The following is an 18848-nucleotide window of genomic DNA, read 5'->3' as shown; positions in this document are numbered from 1 at the left end:
TTCAAATAAAATAATTATTTGTTTGTAATCAATAGATATACCAAGTAAAACTCGTTAAAAAATATTTTAATAAAAAAATGTTATATGTATTAAGCTAAGATGAGTTATTGAGAAAACAGGATTGGCTTTTTGCAACATTATATATATATATATATATATATATATATATATATATATATATATATATATATATAAAATTGTTGTTATATGTAACAAACAATATTTAATTATGATTTAAAAAATGTTAATATGCTATATATTTATGTAAATTTCAGATCAATGATTTTAGTAATTTTTGAAAATGCATTGCCTTGTTTTTATTTTATTTCATTTTACAGTATATGGCACCAATTTTCTTTTCTTGAACTCTTGTGAAGTGTGAAGAAAAGTTCCACTCTGTGTTAAAATTTTATTAGGAAAATATGTGATATTCGTGAATAATTTGATGCTTAATCAAAATTTGATTTCAATAAAATTAATTCGCAGAAGCCTAGTGTGACCATGGCTAGAAATAGAGGAGTAGTTACCCACGCACGGACAACACAGCTGTGTAATAATGGATGGCCTCCCCCCCCCCCCTTTCCACTTTCTATAGTTTTGGATTGTTTCATCTCTAGTGCTGAGCTTCATCCAGGCCTCGCGTGCAGCCAGACGTGGTGTTACCCGCCCTTATGCAGTGAGTCAAAGTTTGTAATGTTTTGAGATTTTTGAATGAATAACATACTTTGTATGCAAAACTTTGAACGTTGAGGAGAGAAATATTAAAAAAAAAAAAAGTTTTAATTGATTACATATTCTGGTAGATGTACTTTGTATTCTCCTCAAGCATACAATGTGTGTACCAGTACCGGTATCAGCCCAGTCCTATTATTAATACTGGAAAGGGTTCTGTATACTAGTATTTGTTTGTACATAATATCAGAATTGGCATTGAACTATTTTAATATTATAAATATTATTGTTATTGTACATAAATAATACATATCACTTGTAATGTATACTGTACAAGTAGTGCTGTCCAAAATGTACCAAATCTACACGATATTAAGCTTTACCCTTTTTGTGACTCTTTGTACTCAAAAAATGAGATTTCTCTTAAAATATTAATGGTGTCCTTTATAGCCAAATTTACTACATTATAATTTGCACCATTTTTGTGACTTTAGTTTTGAAAATGGGGTGTAGGGTATAGTCAGTACCAAAGATTCCAACTTGGTTCTAATTTTTAACAAGTGTCTAAGCCATAATAATTTTACATTGGTTGATATTGAAATTTTGCCTTCATTAAGGAGGGTCTATTAACTATCATTACAGTTTCAGCCATTATCAACAAGACTACTCGCAAAGGCGGTAGGGTCGAACCGGGATTGTTTGCATGTGGGATAAGTTACAGACATTGCCATGAGTTGCTGAGTTTCCTCGGGATAATCCCATTTTTCCCAACGGTCATACCTTCAATGCTCCATGCAATGCTCCATTCTCATCTCATCACCCCACATCGTCTCTAATGACCCTGATGTCAGCGATAGGTTAACAATTCATTCATTCATTCATTGCCAGTGACTTCCCAGAGGATAATATTTGTAACTGTCAGTATTAATTTTAGACATTCTAATAAATTTTGTAGTTTTCTATGACAGCCAAATTTTTGGTATTAACATGAAAAATTTGTTACGGCTGAGAAACTGTTCGTCTCCTACCCGTCCATGGAAACTCTTTATCTCTGTGGAAGGCATGAGAAGCAGGTTGTGGCATTGGTGAGGCACTTAAGGATCAGTTTCATCCATCATATTGAATCTTTAGTTTGATTGCTAAGTTTATAATTTTATAAAGAAATATTACTACAAAGAGATTATAGAAGCAGTTTTGAACATATTTAACAACATGTAGGAACAAAGTGAATTTCTAATGTGTGAAGACGTTAAAAATGTCAGGCAAAATATTAACTATAAATACTATTTGTCTGATTGTTTAAAAACGCCTCGTAAAGTGTAGTATATATCTGGTGGAAAAAGTTAGCTACCAAACTCAAAATGCAATGCTTATGTATTAGGCGTGTGCGAATATTCAAAATTTCAAATACCATGCCAGATAATAATGTCAAATACCATTTACGAGTAATTATTTGTATAATAAAATAATCTCCATAGCTTAATACTAAATTGAAATACTTATATTCAAGAATATTTTGATATTTGTATTTGATATTGATTCAAACCAAAAGACTGGTTTACTAGATAAAAAAAATAGCACGAAAATGCAATAAACCAATATGACAAGTGAAGCTGAGCCTTAACATAACAAATACATCTTACCCTTAGTTACGGATGAAGTCATTAATTAGTCTTTAGTTAAATGCATGGTCTGCAAACAAAATTTGTGCCTAAAATCTGCTACTGTGGGGCAAGTAGACTATTTAAAATATACATTTCACAAAATTTTACTTTTTTTTTTAAATAAATTTCCCACCCCTCCCTTTTTTATTTATTAAGAAAAGCTATGTATTAAGAGATTAGTTTATCTTGGAATTTGACAATATATTATATTTTAATTAATATTAATAATGGTATCATTTTGTAACAGAGTATAGCCTCTTTAGGTGATTGTTACCTAAATGTATGTTGCGTGCAAATGCAGTAGGTAGTTAAAAATTTGTGTTGGAGAATAATGATTTGATTTTTTAATTTTTATATGCAATTGCTTTTCTATTCTAAATGTGGATAAAATTGGTAAATAATAAAAATAATTCTTCTAATTAATTGTAGAATAGAAATTTTGTGGCTTTTGTGAGGCATGTTGTAGTTTCTGATCCAGTGTCCGCATAAAAACAAACTATTAAATTAAATATTTTACTGCTGAATTCATGTAAAAAAAAAAAAAATCCAGGAAATGAATTTTCAGTTTCCCTTATAGTTTTTGTACATGAAATAATATGCATTGAGTTATAAATGTATACTAGAACTAGCAAATTTATTTAAACTTAAAAAAAAATTCATGTTGCACATAACTGTGATATCTTAGAAATATATTTATTGTTCATGACAAGATTATATGTGTATTTTTGCATTTCCTTTGTATGGCTTTACTGTTCTGTAATATTGTATTTTAGTAATAAATATTCAGTAGTAATAATTTAGCTTTGATCACAAACTGAGGAAATGAATGCACCAAATGCATATTTACCACTTTAATGAATAATTGACTGTTTGTGTAATAATGAATAATGTACATAGCTTAGAACACAATGTAAAAGAAACCAATTTGTGTCCAGGTTTAAATTTATGGTATGGCTAAGATTTCCATTTTTACAGAATAGTCTTAAGTGTTATGTGACACAAAATTACACACAGGCCAGAGTAACAGGTTAAAGATGATATGATGCTCAACACAAATGTAGGAGAAAACTTCGCTATAGAGCCAAGATTTTACGGTGTTATAAAAAAAATCAAATTCTGTCATTAAAAATTATAATAGGAACATATCAAGCACAGTTACGTTAATCAACTGCTTCAAAAATTTGTGGTAAGAGACTTAAAATCATGAGACTAAGTTAAACAAAAAACTTCAGTTAAAACATTCAGTATTCTTCTGTAATGTTCCTTAGTTATTGTTATTAATATAACCATAAAAAGTACAACTAAATATTTTTATTTTTAATGCAGGGGTTAAAGTCAAGATTTTGTGACACTGTATTTTGGCAAGTTTCATCATTATTCTTTTTAAAGCATCATGCATAAATATATAACATTATTAAATTACTCAAATATCAAAACAAATTGTATTATTGGAGCTACTACCCCTGCATAACCTTTTAAGCAATGGGAAAAAAAAAATATTTGAGTGAGTGGTTTAAGTTTATTTTTAGTGCCAATATGCTTTTGGATTTAGCCAAGTCTGCAGGGTATCAGCTGTAAAATAATTTTATTGACTTAAAAACAAACTAAATATTTATTTTTACTTTGAACGCACTATCTTTAGTTTTTAAATAAAAGCCTGAATTTAATATTTATGAAATATATTCTATATTTTAATTTTTACAAATGAGGTAATAAAGTGAATTTCACTGACTTTTGTGTTTTGCCTTGCGGTGTATTGACTTCCATCTCAGTATTTGGCGATATACTGAGTTCTATTTCAGTGTTTGGTGTTATTTTGATTTTGACAAAATAATCTTGCCTCTTATAGCAGCTTAATGCTCACTTTACCATGCAACTAAGGAAGTTATAAGTATTTTTTTTAAATAGGGTTTTTTTCTCACTTGTTATGATAGCTCATTTTAATCTAAAAATCTAAAAGATTGTGCAAAAGTCATATGTAAATATTTACTAGCATGTAAGCTAAAGAAGCAACAATAGCGAGACCAAATCTGGCCTCAAAATATGTGTAGTCTCTTATGCATGACTACTGGCTCACAGTTTGCCTCTGTTGGCATGGAAAAATCCTATGGTTTAAACTTTTAAGGGTTGATAGAGATAGAAACCCATCACTTATTTTTAAAATATTTAGGTATCTTATCTGCCAATTTAGCAATTTTTATTCACCAAAAAATTACTGTACAGACCACAGATTTACACCTGTTGTTAAAAGTGTTCCTACTATTAATAATTTTAAAATTTTATCAAATGAATAAAAAATTATTAAATGGCTGAAAGCAAGTAATGTAAAATTTTTGTCAAACACCATCAATCAAATGCACCTGAAAAACTCTCAAGAAAGTTCTCAATGTACATTCCACTATAGCCCTGCATACCATTTAACAACCCAAGTAAACTTTTTCTTCTGCCGCTTCTGCTAGCCAGTGGGTTTTCTTGGGATACTGCCAATTATGTGCTAGGGTTCAGCGAATACTACTTTTTTTCCCCCCAATCAAATTGAATATCACACACACACATTACTCATTAAATAACACTGAAATTTGTTTTAGCCTGCATATGGCTAAGCAAAATTGTGCTACTTCCATGCCCCAAGACCAAGTTGCAGCACATCTTGTATGGTGCAATATTCAATAACAAGGAGCCTATCGTGAATGCCAAAAGTTAAAGAGTATAATTTGTGTAACAAAAATTTCTTTGGAACTACTGTGGCCATCCCCCCTTATACCGGGGTAGTTGCACACGTCCGCACTCGCCACGCCAGTCCCGTATACGCGTCACCACTGCCATGATGATATTGAAAGTGTAGTAAAATTAAATTCAACAGACGCACATGGACTGGTGTAACATTTGGCCAGTGCGCAAAATAAATCATTAGCATGCTAAATTTACCGACAGTCCTGCATAACCTATTGTGATAGTTATAATAATGAATTACCAAAAATAAGATGCTCAAAATTAAGTACTGTAAAAGGGTAAAGGGATCTAAAAGGTTAATTCGAGATATCATTTAAATTGCTATAATTGAAATTAACGCAGGTAGCGACATTTGTATACAGACACACTTACACTAAATTTAATTATATTCCAAAGTCCCACAAAGTCTATTATGGAGGGAGGGGGGGGGGGGGGGAAATGAAATAGTGACATCCTTCAGTCTAGATAAATTCAACCAGCAATTCCCGTCGCCGCACTCTGCCTTTCAAACACGTCTTCCATAAGTCTTTCCAGCCGGGTAAAAAGTGCAAAATCCAGTTCTCGCACTTACTTGTTACTGAAGCATACCTCTGTAGTTGGTGACTGCCGGGGTCGGGTGTAAACCCCACTCACTTTTTAGCGCCTCTTGCATCGCGCTGTATCGGTGGCCCGTGCATTAGGCCCTCAAATATCGTGTTCTCGTATACCACCACTTATGTTGCTTCGCCCAAGGTGTTGTGGTGTTACCGTCATATTAAATCTTATTCACGTAACGTAACACTAGTTACTCTTCGCTGGGATGCAAATTCTACTATCCACCGCGTAGTTCCGTGGCCAGCGGTCAAACACACACTCTTTCCACTGCAAACAGCTGGCCGTCGCCTCCCCTTGTCACGTAAGCTGACGTCACCCCCCTCCTCTACTACCACCCCTCACTCTGCTAGATCGTTCTGGTTATTTCTTGCAAGTCCCACTCCAGAATAAGGGTACTTAACGTAAAATAAAAAAAGGTATACGATTAAAAAGTTACAATAAATAAATAATAACATACACCATTAGATAATATAAACACATAAATAATCTTATAAAAAAATTAACTCATCTTAAAATAAACTTTACGCAAAATAAAGGTAATAGTAATAACCAAGACTGAGGCCGCCACAAGTGGCCTCACTACACTATAGTTATAACTAGTCTGCATTGTTTCAGTAGCTTTTAGTAACTCTTGTTCCTCGCTTTCTTAAAACTTATAGGTACTTTCCAATTTTAAATCGGGATACTACACAGTTGTTTGTTCACAGTAGTATTTAATGTCAGCCAGGGATCTTTCAGGTTTGCCTGCACGTGAATAAATCAGGCTCGGAGCAAAATATCAACAGCACATGGCAGACAGGCGTTGAAGTGAAGCCCATTCCATTCGGTTCTCAATTGAAATCTTGCCAAAGACAATAAGTGAAGCAGTTGGTGCTAATTACATTACCAGAAGAGAACAGTAAAGACACCTTTACATAATGAAATTTTATTTATTTACATATAACAATGATATAATTTTATGTTAACTAAATATATCTCAAGAATAATCTTTCACAAACATTTGAGCAAGGGGTCACATCATAATCACATGATTTTATAAAGGTCTTATTCTTATTAAAACACTTCATTGGTTAGCTTACAGGGTTTGTATCTTATTGTACTATCAGTATCACCTTGTATTTGAAACCACCAGTTTAACTCTATAAACATAGTAAAACCTTTTATTGTCCCCATAAAAGTAATTATATCACTCAATTTTCAAAGTTTCTGAACAGATCCAAGTTACTATTTGTCTCATAATCAATACTTTACATTATAATAACTATTAACTAACTACAAAAATCATATAAATAAAATATGGCTACAAATTAGTACTAAGTAAAATATGAGTCTTGGTTATACATACATAATAATATCCATTTTCTGTCTGCCACGCTGACAAAAAAGTGCCAAAATCAAGCAATTTCGCAAGCTTAACTTAGCTGCATTAAGAACTGTCATACATAAAATTATTTCTGTTAGGCATGAACAATAAGTATATATTAATGTAAGTGAAGTTCAGAACATTCAAAAACAATTTAAATTATAATAAGTTATCATTAACACAAATTAAAAGTTTACTAGTACATCATTATCTGGTGGAAGCTAGAGATAGACAGAAATATAATAATTATTAAAACCAAATAATGCACTGTCGCTGTCCAAAATAAATTTTCATTTAAACATGGCTGTAAATATTCTTACCATTAAAAAGAAAAGCACACAAAAACATTATTTCACTTCATTTCTTTACACATTAAAAAGTCTCAAGACAGACTAACACCAAATTTTGCCACAATAAATCCTAAGTATCCATGTTAAATTATTGGCCATGTAACCTCACATGGTATAACTGTGATTTTGACGTAAGTCTTATTTTTACTCACCAGGCAACTTCATACTTAAGCTACAGAAATACACGTACTGCACAAATGAAATTCATACACTCAAACACAACAAGCTCCTAAGCACGAGCATTAAGTTAATAACTCTTACAATTAAAGACTAGTAAACATATTTTAAAAATAAATATATATAATGAGTCCAAAATACCCAACAATAAACTTAACAGTAAAATTGCAAATATTATATAAAACTCTGTTAAAATCCTTTCTTCTAGATATGCCAACTGCCATTGATCCTTGTACACCAATATTTCGCCTGTTGGACGCACGCTAGTCGAGGTCAAAGACATCCGAGAGTGGCCTCACCGTGGGGCGAGCACGGGGGGAAGCCAGCGGGAAGGACTCTCGCCTGGACGGTCCTGCCGAGCCATGGGGGGCGATTGACCTCCTCACCTGGCTTGCTGTGTTCACTGCGAGCTGTAGCAAAACCCAAACACACTCCTAGAATGCCCCCTTTTTCCTTAAAAATTTACATTTTTCTTTGCTAAATCATTACAATTATCATATGTAGTTCTATCCATAAATCTTGTAATTAAAACCTTTGATTAAAAAATTTTAGTAACTTTTTTTATACACTTATGCAAAACAATTAAATCAGCATTAATGTCAGGGTCCTGAGTTGAACAAGCTATGCTTCAACGTGACAAATAAAACGTGTTATTTTGAGAAGTGTGGATAGAATTAATGTTAGTGATGTAATCCTATGAAATAATTTTTCCTTATCTGAAGGCACTGAATGAAATAGAGTCATTTTTGCATTTGGGAGTAAATTGGTGTTAACTATCTCCGAGTCTTTTACAATGACTATGCCCAATCCACACTTAAGCAAACAAAGTCGAATGACCATAGTAGTAGTAGTAGTTTGAACAGCCAGACAGAACATCTCACATAGTCTTTTCCATCTGGTCAGCATTTTCAAACATTACTTGTAGCCTTCACACTTCATCCTAGAAGAATAGGTACTTTAGAAAGAGCAGTACTCTGTAGGTGTAGGTGCATATGTACATATAAAAATACACACGCACATATATGGCACTACATATTTTAATGTGTTGTTATTGAATTCAATATAATACATATTAAGTATTATTTATAATATTCATATTACCAAATTCCCTGTTAAAAAAATACATTCTCAATGTATGTATTTAGAAATTTAGACTTAAAAAGAGGGATATTTTATTCAAAGTGTAAACCTGTATGTATTTATTGGTTGAGTTATAATATTCAGGAAATTTTATTAAGTAGATTATACTTGTATTCTTCCAATTTATTTATTTCTCCTAGCAGACAGCCTGTGATTTTTACTATTAAATTTATTAATCTAATCAAGAATATGGTGGGCTCAATGTCACAACACTTGGGTAACAAATCAAATAATAAGATTGAATTATTACAATGTTTAACCAGCATGTAAGTTTAAGTATCTATGTCAGTGGTGACGTCTCATATGTCCACGTCTGAAGTAAAGCAAGTTATGGAGTGGAGCCAAATCACTAAAACTACCACTTATTCCTGTAGTCTTTTGAAATGTATGAGTCAATTAATTATGTTATATCACCAGGGACAAAACTTAATGGTGTATTGTCACAAAACAGAACACCCAAATATATGCCAATACACCATCATATAACACCAAAATGCAGATAAATTTGTGAAATCAAACAAATTACATATTACTCTGATTTGAGGCCAGGTGTTAGTTGGTGAGAGTGTACCGACGTAACGATTTTAATGGGTGCCACCTTATGTTTAAGGGCACACAGACCCAGCTAGCATACTCAGCTCAGGGCATGGTGAGGCCTAAGGGGGGGGGGGGGGGGGGGAAATAAAAAACCAGTCATGCTTCTGTTAGTTGTACCTTGTGCAAGTAATCTCTTCCACTCTGTGTCAGACATGTAAGGGTAGAATACGACGTGGACTCTTTGGCGTTCCACACGCCTCTAGACCTCCACACACTCCCACATGGTCAAAGAGAATTACAAAGTCCAAGCTTTTGTTGCATGCTTCACGGTAATGAAAAACATGTTATAAAGAAATGATACTCAAATTGGATAAAAGACCCTTCGGGCATGAATAGGCTTACTTGCAGTCTAGCGCACCCACATGGCTCAGTAAAAACTTTGGGTCGTTTCAAATATCCTGAGAGGGTTTAAATTACTTAGTTTAAACAGTTGCCATCTCGAGGCGGCCCCGAGGATGAAAGAAAGAGTTTCAGATGAATTTAAATTAACTACAATTAAATATATCAGTAGCACGCAACGATGAAGTCCCTGGGATGTGGGTATGTCCGGCCTTGAGAGGTGGTGTTGGTCAACTGGGGTGAGCAATGGCCGCTAAGGATGTTGGACGACATTCTTCCAACAAGACATAAAAACCAATAAAACCATTGCGTTACTTAAAAACCATGCAGCAGGTATAAGTAGAAATCACAAACCCATTACAAAAATGATGGCATATTAAAATATATAAACCGTTTATATTGGTTGTATTTACCCAACATTATAAAAGTAATACCTGAAGTACTAGGCATTTCCTGCGCTAAACACATAATAATATATAAGCCGAGTTTAAGATCTGTAGAGCATACACTTGAAAAATGGGTAATTTTGATTTAAGTCCCATTGTTTGCACAATCTTGGTGCATCAAGGCTACGCATCAGCAAACCCGGGACACCAATTTTCAGCTTCATTTTGTGGGAAGATAATTTACCCCTAAGCAAGACGTGACGGGTGCACCAAATGATAGCGATGCCATCTATTAATGAAGTTCTAAACTAAACTGTTATTAGTGCCTTTAGTTCACTAGCAGTCGCGAGTTTCACTAAGCAGATGGGTTTCGCCAAGGAGAAGGATAGGAAGTTTCTAAACCGTGTGACAGACATAGATAAATGATACAAACTCAGTTTGTGTGTGTCTATGACTTATCTCCTATGATTTTCTATTATAAAACTGAATTTACCCCTTTTTCGCCCCCTTAGGGATGGAATTTCACAATGTATTCACTCGCGTAATGTCCGCACCACCGCACCCTTTATTTATATATCCTTAAAAAAAAAAATTAAAAATTCGCATAATGTCCGCACCAGTCATCTACGGTAACAGTAAACACAGCTGACCAACACGCACGCAAGTTCAAGGCATGAGTTTCGCGTCGAGTTTTGTAGTGTAGAGTACAGAATGGGTAAATGTAAATCCTTCACTGCACGGTTTAAATTAAGAGTTGTTCGTTATGCTGTTCGTTATGCTGAAGAGCATGGGAACAGGGCTGCTGAAAGGGAGATTGAAGTGTACGAAAAAAGTGTTCGTCAGTGGCGGAAAATAAAAGAACAGTTGCAGTCAACAAATGCAACACGGCGTGGATCAGTCTTGTTTTCAGTTGAGGTAAGACACGCAGCGCAGCGCAGCGTAAAATAAACGTCAACTTTAATTAGTGTGTACCCTGTTTTACGTGTCAGGACAGAACAGAACCCCTCTTTGTTTACATTTGGTTGGAATCCCTCCCTTGGCCATTCTCACACTCTAAATGTTTCCTTCCCCTTCCTCCTTCTCTACGTCACGAAGGCCATCAGATTGCCGGGAGGAGGGGGGGGGGGGGAGTACAGTGCGCAGCAGATGGGGAACTGGTGAGTCACTGCGCTGTTGCCAGCTCGCTGGTTCCCTACGCGCTGCACGTAAGGATATGGTACGGCTAAAATATTGCAGCCGTGCCGTTAATAGCCGTTTTAATCCATCACATATTAATCACATTAATAAGGCACACGTAACCACACTTATTTCAGTGTAGCGCGTAATTTTTTTTAATGTTCCGGCGGGTGCGAGACAGTTACCGGTGGCAATTACAGCAAAGTAAACATGGTCTAAGCCGGGTTGTTTGCAAGCGATCCCGCAGCAATATTCTTTTAAAATACCTAGCTAGTGAAATCCAAATTGATTTTAGATACGTTTTGTGCCTTTTTAGTAATAATTAAGACACAAAATTTTGTATTTTTGTATTTTTCCTCGCATAATGTCCGCACCCCATTTTTTTGGCCAAAAATGTGGTCAAATTACTGCGGACATTACGCGAGTGATTACGGTATATGTAGTCTATATCACTTTCCGTCCCCTTAATGAATCTATATGCTAAAAATCGCATGTCGATCCAATGCTCCATTTCTGCGTGAAAGAATGACAGACAAACACACTTTCACACTTATGAGATTACTAGGGATAAGAATACCTTCTTTCTCCAGGTATGTTCTTGTATGTTTTAGTATAAGCCAGTGACTTCGTTTTTGGTATGTACCCTGAATTTTTTAAAGGACATACCACAGTTTGTTCTTTAACATCATGCATATGAAGTTTGTGATAAAATATTCAAACCAAGTGGATGTAAAAATTAATAAAGCTTCCCTTCTGATATTGGACATCTTGGTATCTCAATTTTTTTTTCCTTACAGTTAATAAGTACTTGAAAAAGACCCTTTTTTGCAAAAAAAAATATTTTATTCCAAGTGGATGTACTTCAGTCAAAATGACGAAATATTTGGTGTAAAAAGTTTCAAATATTTTTCCATTTCCTGGGTTTAGTATTACACCATTATTATATAAAAAGCTTTTATAAAAATAAAACCACATTGAAATCTTCCATTTTAAAAATTTAGCTGAGCTAATACTACAACCACAAAATTGAATGTCTAACACATAGCATGAGGACATCTTTCCTTGCGAGTAAAATCCATACATAATTGTTTTGGTAAATGAAAAACATTCAGACTCAAGATGGTTTACGATGACTAGGGACAAAATTTGTTGGATTTGTAAATAGTGCTTACCCTAGATTTATGTTAACTAATTCAAGTGTTGGACGCTTCAAAATTCAAATATGGCGCCATTTCGCTGCCATTAACTCAAGCGATCCTGGTGGCCATCAGGAAAGACTCAGTGGTTCGTCTGGTACCGGCGTCATCGGACGTCCGGCTATCGTTTTTGACTTTCATGTTATCTGGTAACAGTTTCAGTACGAAACATTTGGTCCTCCGGGCCGGATCAATCCGCTAACCGCGATTACTGAGCTATCGGGCTCAGTTCTAGTTACGTGGAGAGATTCGGAGTGTTTGTTTGCGTCGTTCATTGTACCGAGTCTCCTTTGTCCGTCGTTGCCCCGCCATAAAAACGTGAACGGGTTATCATCTTAATGTGCTATTAGCTTCCCGTGGAAGGGAAGATAACAACTGAGTGCGTAAGGGAAGATAAGAACTGAGTGCGTAAGGGAAGATAAAAATTGCCTTTATCACACTGACGGTGTTGGTGCTGACGAAGCCTTTTGTGTCGTGCCGCACTATTATTTCTTATCTTTCCACGGTAACCAGATACTGATAATGACCGGTCTGCTATAGGATTGCGTGTTTTCTAAGACTGGCGGTGAAATATGACTTTGAATTATTAAGTAGACCGTTAACATAGATTTTGCCAAGTCTTTGTTCGGCATTACTACACATATCGATACAAAATCGATTCGCAGACATTGAAAATCGATTATTTAAACACTACTCAGTTTAAAATCGATTTTAGTTATAAAATCGATTTTATAAACACCGCTCGGTTCAGAATCGATTTTTTGCTGAAAAATCGTTTACATTTAAATTTTTAGTTGGTGCTCCCATTTTTGACTGAGTGTACTTAAGTAGAATAAACACAACCATGACTGACAGTGTTTCAGCTCTGGAGCGACGTCTGGAGCGTGCCGAAAACCGATTACAGCGTGCCGCGGATCTGGCCAAAAGGGTTACTACAGACACTTCCAAGCAGTCATTATTCTTTGCAACCTGTCGGGACTTATCTCAGCTTCGTAATGGGTTTGAAGATGACCATTTGGCTTATGAATTGGCATGCAAGGAGCAAGTTGATTTTGATGACACAAGGCATACAAGTAGGCTAAATCACTTCGACGATCTTTATTATGAAGTTAATGCAATCTGGGACACATTAGTGCAGGATTCTAAGAACCGGAACAAAGAAACACGTAATCAATGTGCAGCTGGGTCGTCACCCCGTCTGCCAGCTATTGATTTACCCCACTTTCAGGGTAATCCAACAGAATGGCTCAGCTTCTCAAACCTGTTTGAGGCTCTAGTTGTAGACAACAGAAGTCTCACCAATGTAGAGAGACTATCTTACCTAAAGTCATCTTTGTCTGGTGACGCGTTGGCAGTAATTCAGGCATTACCCTTGACTGATTCGAACTATAGTATTGCTTGGGAACTACTGTCTAAGAGGTACAGTAACAAGCGCTTGATTGTTTCATTGCACATTGAAGCAATTATGCAAATACCATCTGTGTCATTAGAGGCCCCAGCATCAGTGAATAAGATGATGTCTCTTCTGGCAGAGCACATTGCGGCATTACGAGTGCTGGATGTCAATGTTGAAAAATGGGACCCGCTGTTGCTGCATATCATTGAAGCTAAGCTGGATAAGGTTTTGCGTAACCAGTGGGAGCTGTTTATTAATGACAAGGGAGCAGAGTTACCCAAGCTTACCGAGTTTTTGTTATTTTTAGAGGGTTATCGCCGTGCAGCTGAGTCACAGCTAGTGACGTCTGGGAAAACCTTTAAGAGCAAGTCGTCTATTTATTCTAAGCCAGCTTCTAGATATGTGCAACATCAGTCATTCGCAGGAAACACTGTTTCCAAGTCAGTGAAGTGTGTCATATGCAGTGGACCTCACGAAATCTACCAGTGCCCCAAGTTCCTTGAGTCATCCCCAAAGGAAAGGTATCAGATGGTGAGGTCAGGAAACCTCTGTTTGAACTGCTTGCGAACGTCTCATCATGCAAGTGCATGCCTTTCGTCTTCTCATTGTCGGTCTTGTGACTCTCGACATCACACACTACTTCATTTTAGTGACATGCGACCACAGTCACCAGACCATGATGGTGTGAATGCGTTGTGTGCTTCATCTCCTGGACAATATTTGGCTGCATCCGAACTGCATAATCAAGATAGTCCATCTACGATTTTGCTGTCCACTGCACTCATAGAAATTCCAGTCAGCTCTGGCAGGACTCACACAGTTCGAGCACTCTTGGACTCTGCCAGCCAATCCAGCTTCATGACAGAAGGTTGTGTGAAGAGGCTAGGCTTAATACGTCGAAAGGCAGCTCTGCCAGTCTACGGTGTTTCCCAGGTACCAGTGCATGTCGCTAGGGGAGTAGTTGACTGTTTAGTGAAACCAGTTGGTCAGGAGGGTCCGCGATTGTCACTCACTGCCTTCATTTTGCCTAAGATCACTGGCTCACTGCCTACAACACAACTGAACCCTCATTCATGGGATCATCTTTCCCATTTGCAACTAGCTGACCCTCACTATGCACAGCCTGGGCCTATTGACGTGCTAATTGGGGCAGATCTGTTTCCCTATGTGCTGAGCGGACGCACACTAAGTCTCAGTACCCAGGTCCCTGTAGCGATTGACACTGTCTTTGGATGGGTAGTGATGGGGAGAGTACCAACATCTGCAGTATCGCTCAGTTGTGTATCACTTCATTCTATTACACCAACACTTGACGACACAGTTCGGCAGTTTTGGGAGGTGGAAGAGGTTATTGTACCCCCAAAGCCTTCCTCTGAGGACATTCGATGTGAACAGATCTTTCTCGAGACTTGCAGAAGAGATGAGAATGGTAGATATAGTGTGGCCTTACCTTTCAAGGAGCCTTCACCTCATTTTGAGGAATCACGTGTTCAAGCACTAAAACGTTTTCACTACCTTGAACGCAAGATGAACAAAAACCCTCATTTTAAGGCATCCTATATAGAATTTATGTCAGATTACGTTGACCAGGGTCATATGTCAATGGTTCAGGAACCCCAGTTGACTACACCGTCGTTTTATATTCCGCATCACGGAGTTTTGAAACCAGACAGTAGTACAACAAAGTTACGTGTGGTCTTTGATGCATCGGCCAAGGACAGCAAAGGAACTTCTCTGAATGATCAATTACTTACGGGACCCAAACTGCAGAGAGACATAGCTGACGTTCTTCTCTCATTTCGAGATCATGCAGTTGCATTTACTGCTGACATACGACAGATGTACCGTCAGATTCTAGTTCAAGAGGAATTCCGCGACTGTCAACGAATTCTGTGGCGACCATCTGATGATCCAGTTTGTGAGTACAGGCTCAACACTGTTACCTATGGCGTGTCATCTGCACCCTACCTTGCTATCCGCACACTCCATCAACTGGCTGCAGATGAGAAAGATAGATTCCCTCGGGCATCATCAGTCCTTCTAAAAGACACGTATGTTGATGATGTTGTAACTGGAGCACCCAATGCACGTGATGCTATCTCATTGCAAAGAGAGTTAATTGACCTCCTCAAGGCTGGTGGTTTTCAGTTGCGAAAATTTGCCAGTAATGATTTATCTCTGCTCTCTTGGCTTTCCGAAGACTTGGTGCAGGGCAGCAAGGCTCTCCCCTTGGACAACACTTGTGGACTTCCCACCGTCAAAAATATTGGGTCTGCAGTGGCAATCTGAAGTGGATGCATTCGCTTACAATGTTCAACCTACTTCCTCGACAGCTACGAAGCGGAGCATACTGTCCGACTTGGCGCGAATATTTGACCCTCTAGGTTGGCTGTCACCTGTGGTCCTGCTTGCAAAATGCCTCATTCAGCACTTGTGGATTCGATGCATAGATTGGGATGACCCTCCTCCTGCCGACATCCTTGCAACGTGGCAGCGGTTCCAGCGAGAGCTTCCTAGTCTGGCTAGCATCACTATTTCAAGATTTGTCCCAGTGACCCAAAGAGAACTCTTACTAGAGATCCATGGATTCTCTGATAGTTCGGAGCAAGGTTATGCGGCAGTTGTTTATCTCAGAGCCACTTCACCTGATGGCTCAGTATCTGTATACCTTCTGGTTGGAAGGTCAAAGGTAGCCCCAATTAAAAGAGTGTCATTGCCTCGCCTGGAACTCTGTGGTGCTTTGCTGCTTGCTCGCACAATGCATAGAATCTTGCAAAATTATGGACCTCATGTGAACCTAGACCAAATATTTGCCTGGACAGACTCTACAGTTGTCCTCCACTGGATCCGTGGATCACCTCATAAATGGAAAACTTTTGTTGCAAATCGTGTCGGCCAAATCCATGACCTTGTCCCAGCAAAGCACTGGAATCATGTGTTGTCAGACAGCAACCCGGCTGATTGTGCCTCTAGGGGCTTGTTTCCAAGTGAGATAGCTGACCACTCGCTGTGGTGGACCGGTCCATCATGGCTGTATAAGCCACCAGAGGAATGGCCACAACTCACCGGCTTGATGGACACCATGGACGAAACAGTGATGGAACAACGGATCTTTACCTTGCATAGTGTCAACCCTCTGGCAGACACTACGCTGCTGGAAAGGTTCTCATCTTTAAGCAAGGTCAAACGCATTACGGCCTATTGTCTCCGCTTTGTGCAACGTTTGCGCTTCAAGAAACTTCCCCCCCGTAGTCCACCAGATGCTAATGAGCTTAAAGATGCCATGATGGTATGGGTTCGTTTAGCCCAGGCTTCAGCATTCGCATCTGATATCAAAGCTCTGCAAGCTAACCAACCATATCGGGGTCCACTCTTCAAGCTGTCTCCCTTCTTGGATCCTGCTGGCATTCTCAGGGTGGGCGGACGTTTGGAACTATCAGACTTGGCTTACAACCAACGACATCCAATTCTACTGCCCAAACACCACAGATTGACAGACCTTGTAATTGACCACCTTCACATCCATCTGATGCACTGTGGTCCCACCATACTACAGTCTGCTGTGCAACGTGACTTCTGGATTGTAGGTGCTCGGGGCCTCATTCGTCAACGGCTGAAGAAGTGTACTTTATGCTTTCGAGTTCGCCCTGTGCCTCGAAACCCACCCATGGGTAATCTTCCAGTCGATCGTGTCACACAAGCCAAGCCATTTCTCAAGACAGGAGTCGACTATGCTGGACCCTTTAAAATCACCATGTCCCGACTGCGGAAGGCCCGCATCCAGGATGCCTACTTGTGCCTGTTTGTATGCTTTGCCACCAAGGCAATCCACTTGGAGCTGGCCTCTGATCTGACGACAGATGCTTTCATAGCTGCCTTTTGCCGTTTCTTGTCTCGTCGGGGGCGATGCTCTGACCTTCACAGCGATTGCGGGACTAACTTTGTCGGTGCCAGTCGCTTGTTGACTGGACTAAGAGCCTTCATGTCAAGCAAGGATACACATGACTCCTTTGCTCAGTCGCTGGTTGAACACCAAGTTACCTGGCATTTCAATCCCCCATCAGCACCACATTTTGGAGGCCTGTGGGAGGCAGGTGTAAAGTCTGTGAAGTCTCTCCTCATAAAGAGTGTAGGTGCTCAGGTACTCACTTATGAGGAATTATACACTCTCATGACACAAGTGGAGGCCATTCTCAACTCACGGCCTCTGTGTGCTCTCTCAAATAATCCAAACGACATGGCTGCTCTGACACCCAGTCATTTTCTAGTCTTGGGGCCTCCTGCACTAGTGCCCGAACCAGATTTGTCCCACCTCAAGCTAAATCGTTTGTCTCGATGGCAACTCATCCAGCAAGCGCATCAGTCATTCTGGAAGCGCTGGCACCAGGATTATCTACAACAGCTGCAGCAACGACCCAAGAGCCTAACTGACCAAGACATCCTCAGTGTTGGCACCTTGGTTCTCATCAAAGATCCGAATCTACCACCACTGTGCTGGAAGTTAGGCCGTATTGTGAAGACTTTTCCTGGCTCAGATGGTGTCGTGAGAGTGGCTGAGGTGAAGACCCAACAAGGCACCTTTCTGCGGCCTGTGGTGAAGCTGTGCCCGTTGCCCGCCCAATAAATGTTTAAAATATGCATTTTGGTGGGCGGTATGTTGGATTTGTAAATAGTGCTTACCCTAGATTTATGTTAACTAATTCAAGTGTTGGACGCTTCAAAATTCAAATATGGCGCCATTTCGCTGCCATTAACTCAAGCGATCCTGGTGGCCATCAGGAAAGACTCAGTGGTTCGTCTGGTACCGGCGTCATCGGACGTCCGGCTATCGTTTTTGACTTTCATGTTATCTGGTAACAGTTTCAGTACGAAACAAAATTATAAGGTGAATTGCAATAAAACTGAAACACTGAAAGCATGTCATGCAACATAAACACCAAAATACCAGGTAATACAACATACATCAACCAAATGCAACTAAATTCATAAAATTAATCACCTTCTAAAAAAACTTAAGGGTTTATTTCACGTCCTGGGTTGATTTTTATAATTTTTTTTGTAACTA

The 18848-nt window shown here is 38.2% G+C and overlaps 1 protein-coding gene across 5 annotated transcripts in view; it reads right to left on the bottom strand.

Moving 5' to 3' along the window:
- Positions 1-6572: 6572 nt before the first annotated feature.
- The window catches only part of LOC134534229 (E3 ubiquitin-protein ligase TRAIP-like), a 61988-nt gene continuing 49712 nt past the window's right edge, over positions 6573-18848 (bottom strand). For all 5 annotated transcript variants that reach the window (XM_063372539.1, XM_063372531.1, XM_063372523.1 and 2 more), the window contains one exon: positions 6573-7963. In XM_063372539.1, coding sequence (XP_063228609.1) covers positions 7817-7963 — 147 coding nt within the window. In that variant the 3' untranslated portion in view covers positions 6573-7816. The remainder of the gene's footprint in view (positions 7964-18848) is intronic.

This window comes from Bacillus rossius, chromosome 1 (genome assembly GCF_032445375.1).
Source record: "Bacillus rossius redtenbacheri isolate Brsri chromosome 1, Brsri_v3, whole genome shotgun sequence".
NCBI lineage: Eukaryota > Metazoa > Arthropoda > Insecta > Phasmatodea > Bacillidae > Bacillus > Bacillus rossius.
This window is presented reverse-complemented; position numbering and strand designations above follow the sequence as displayed.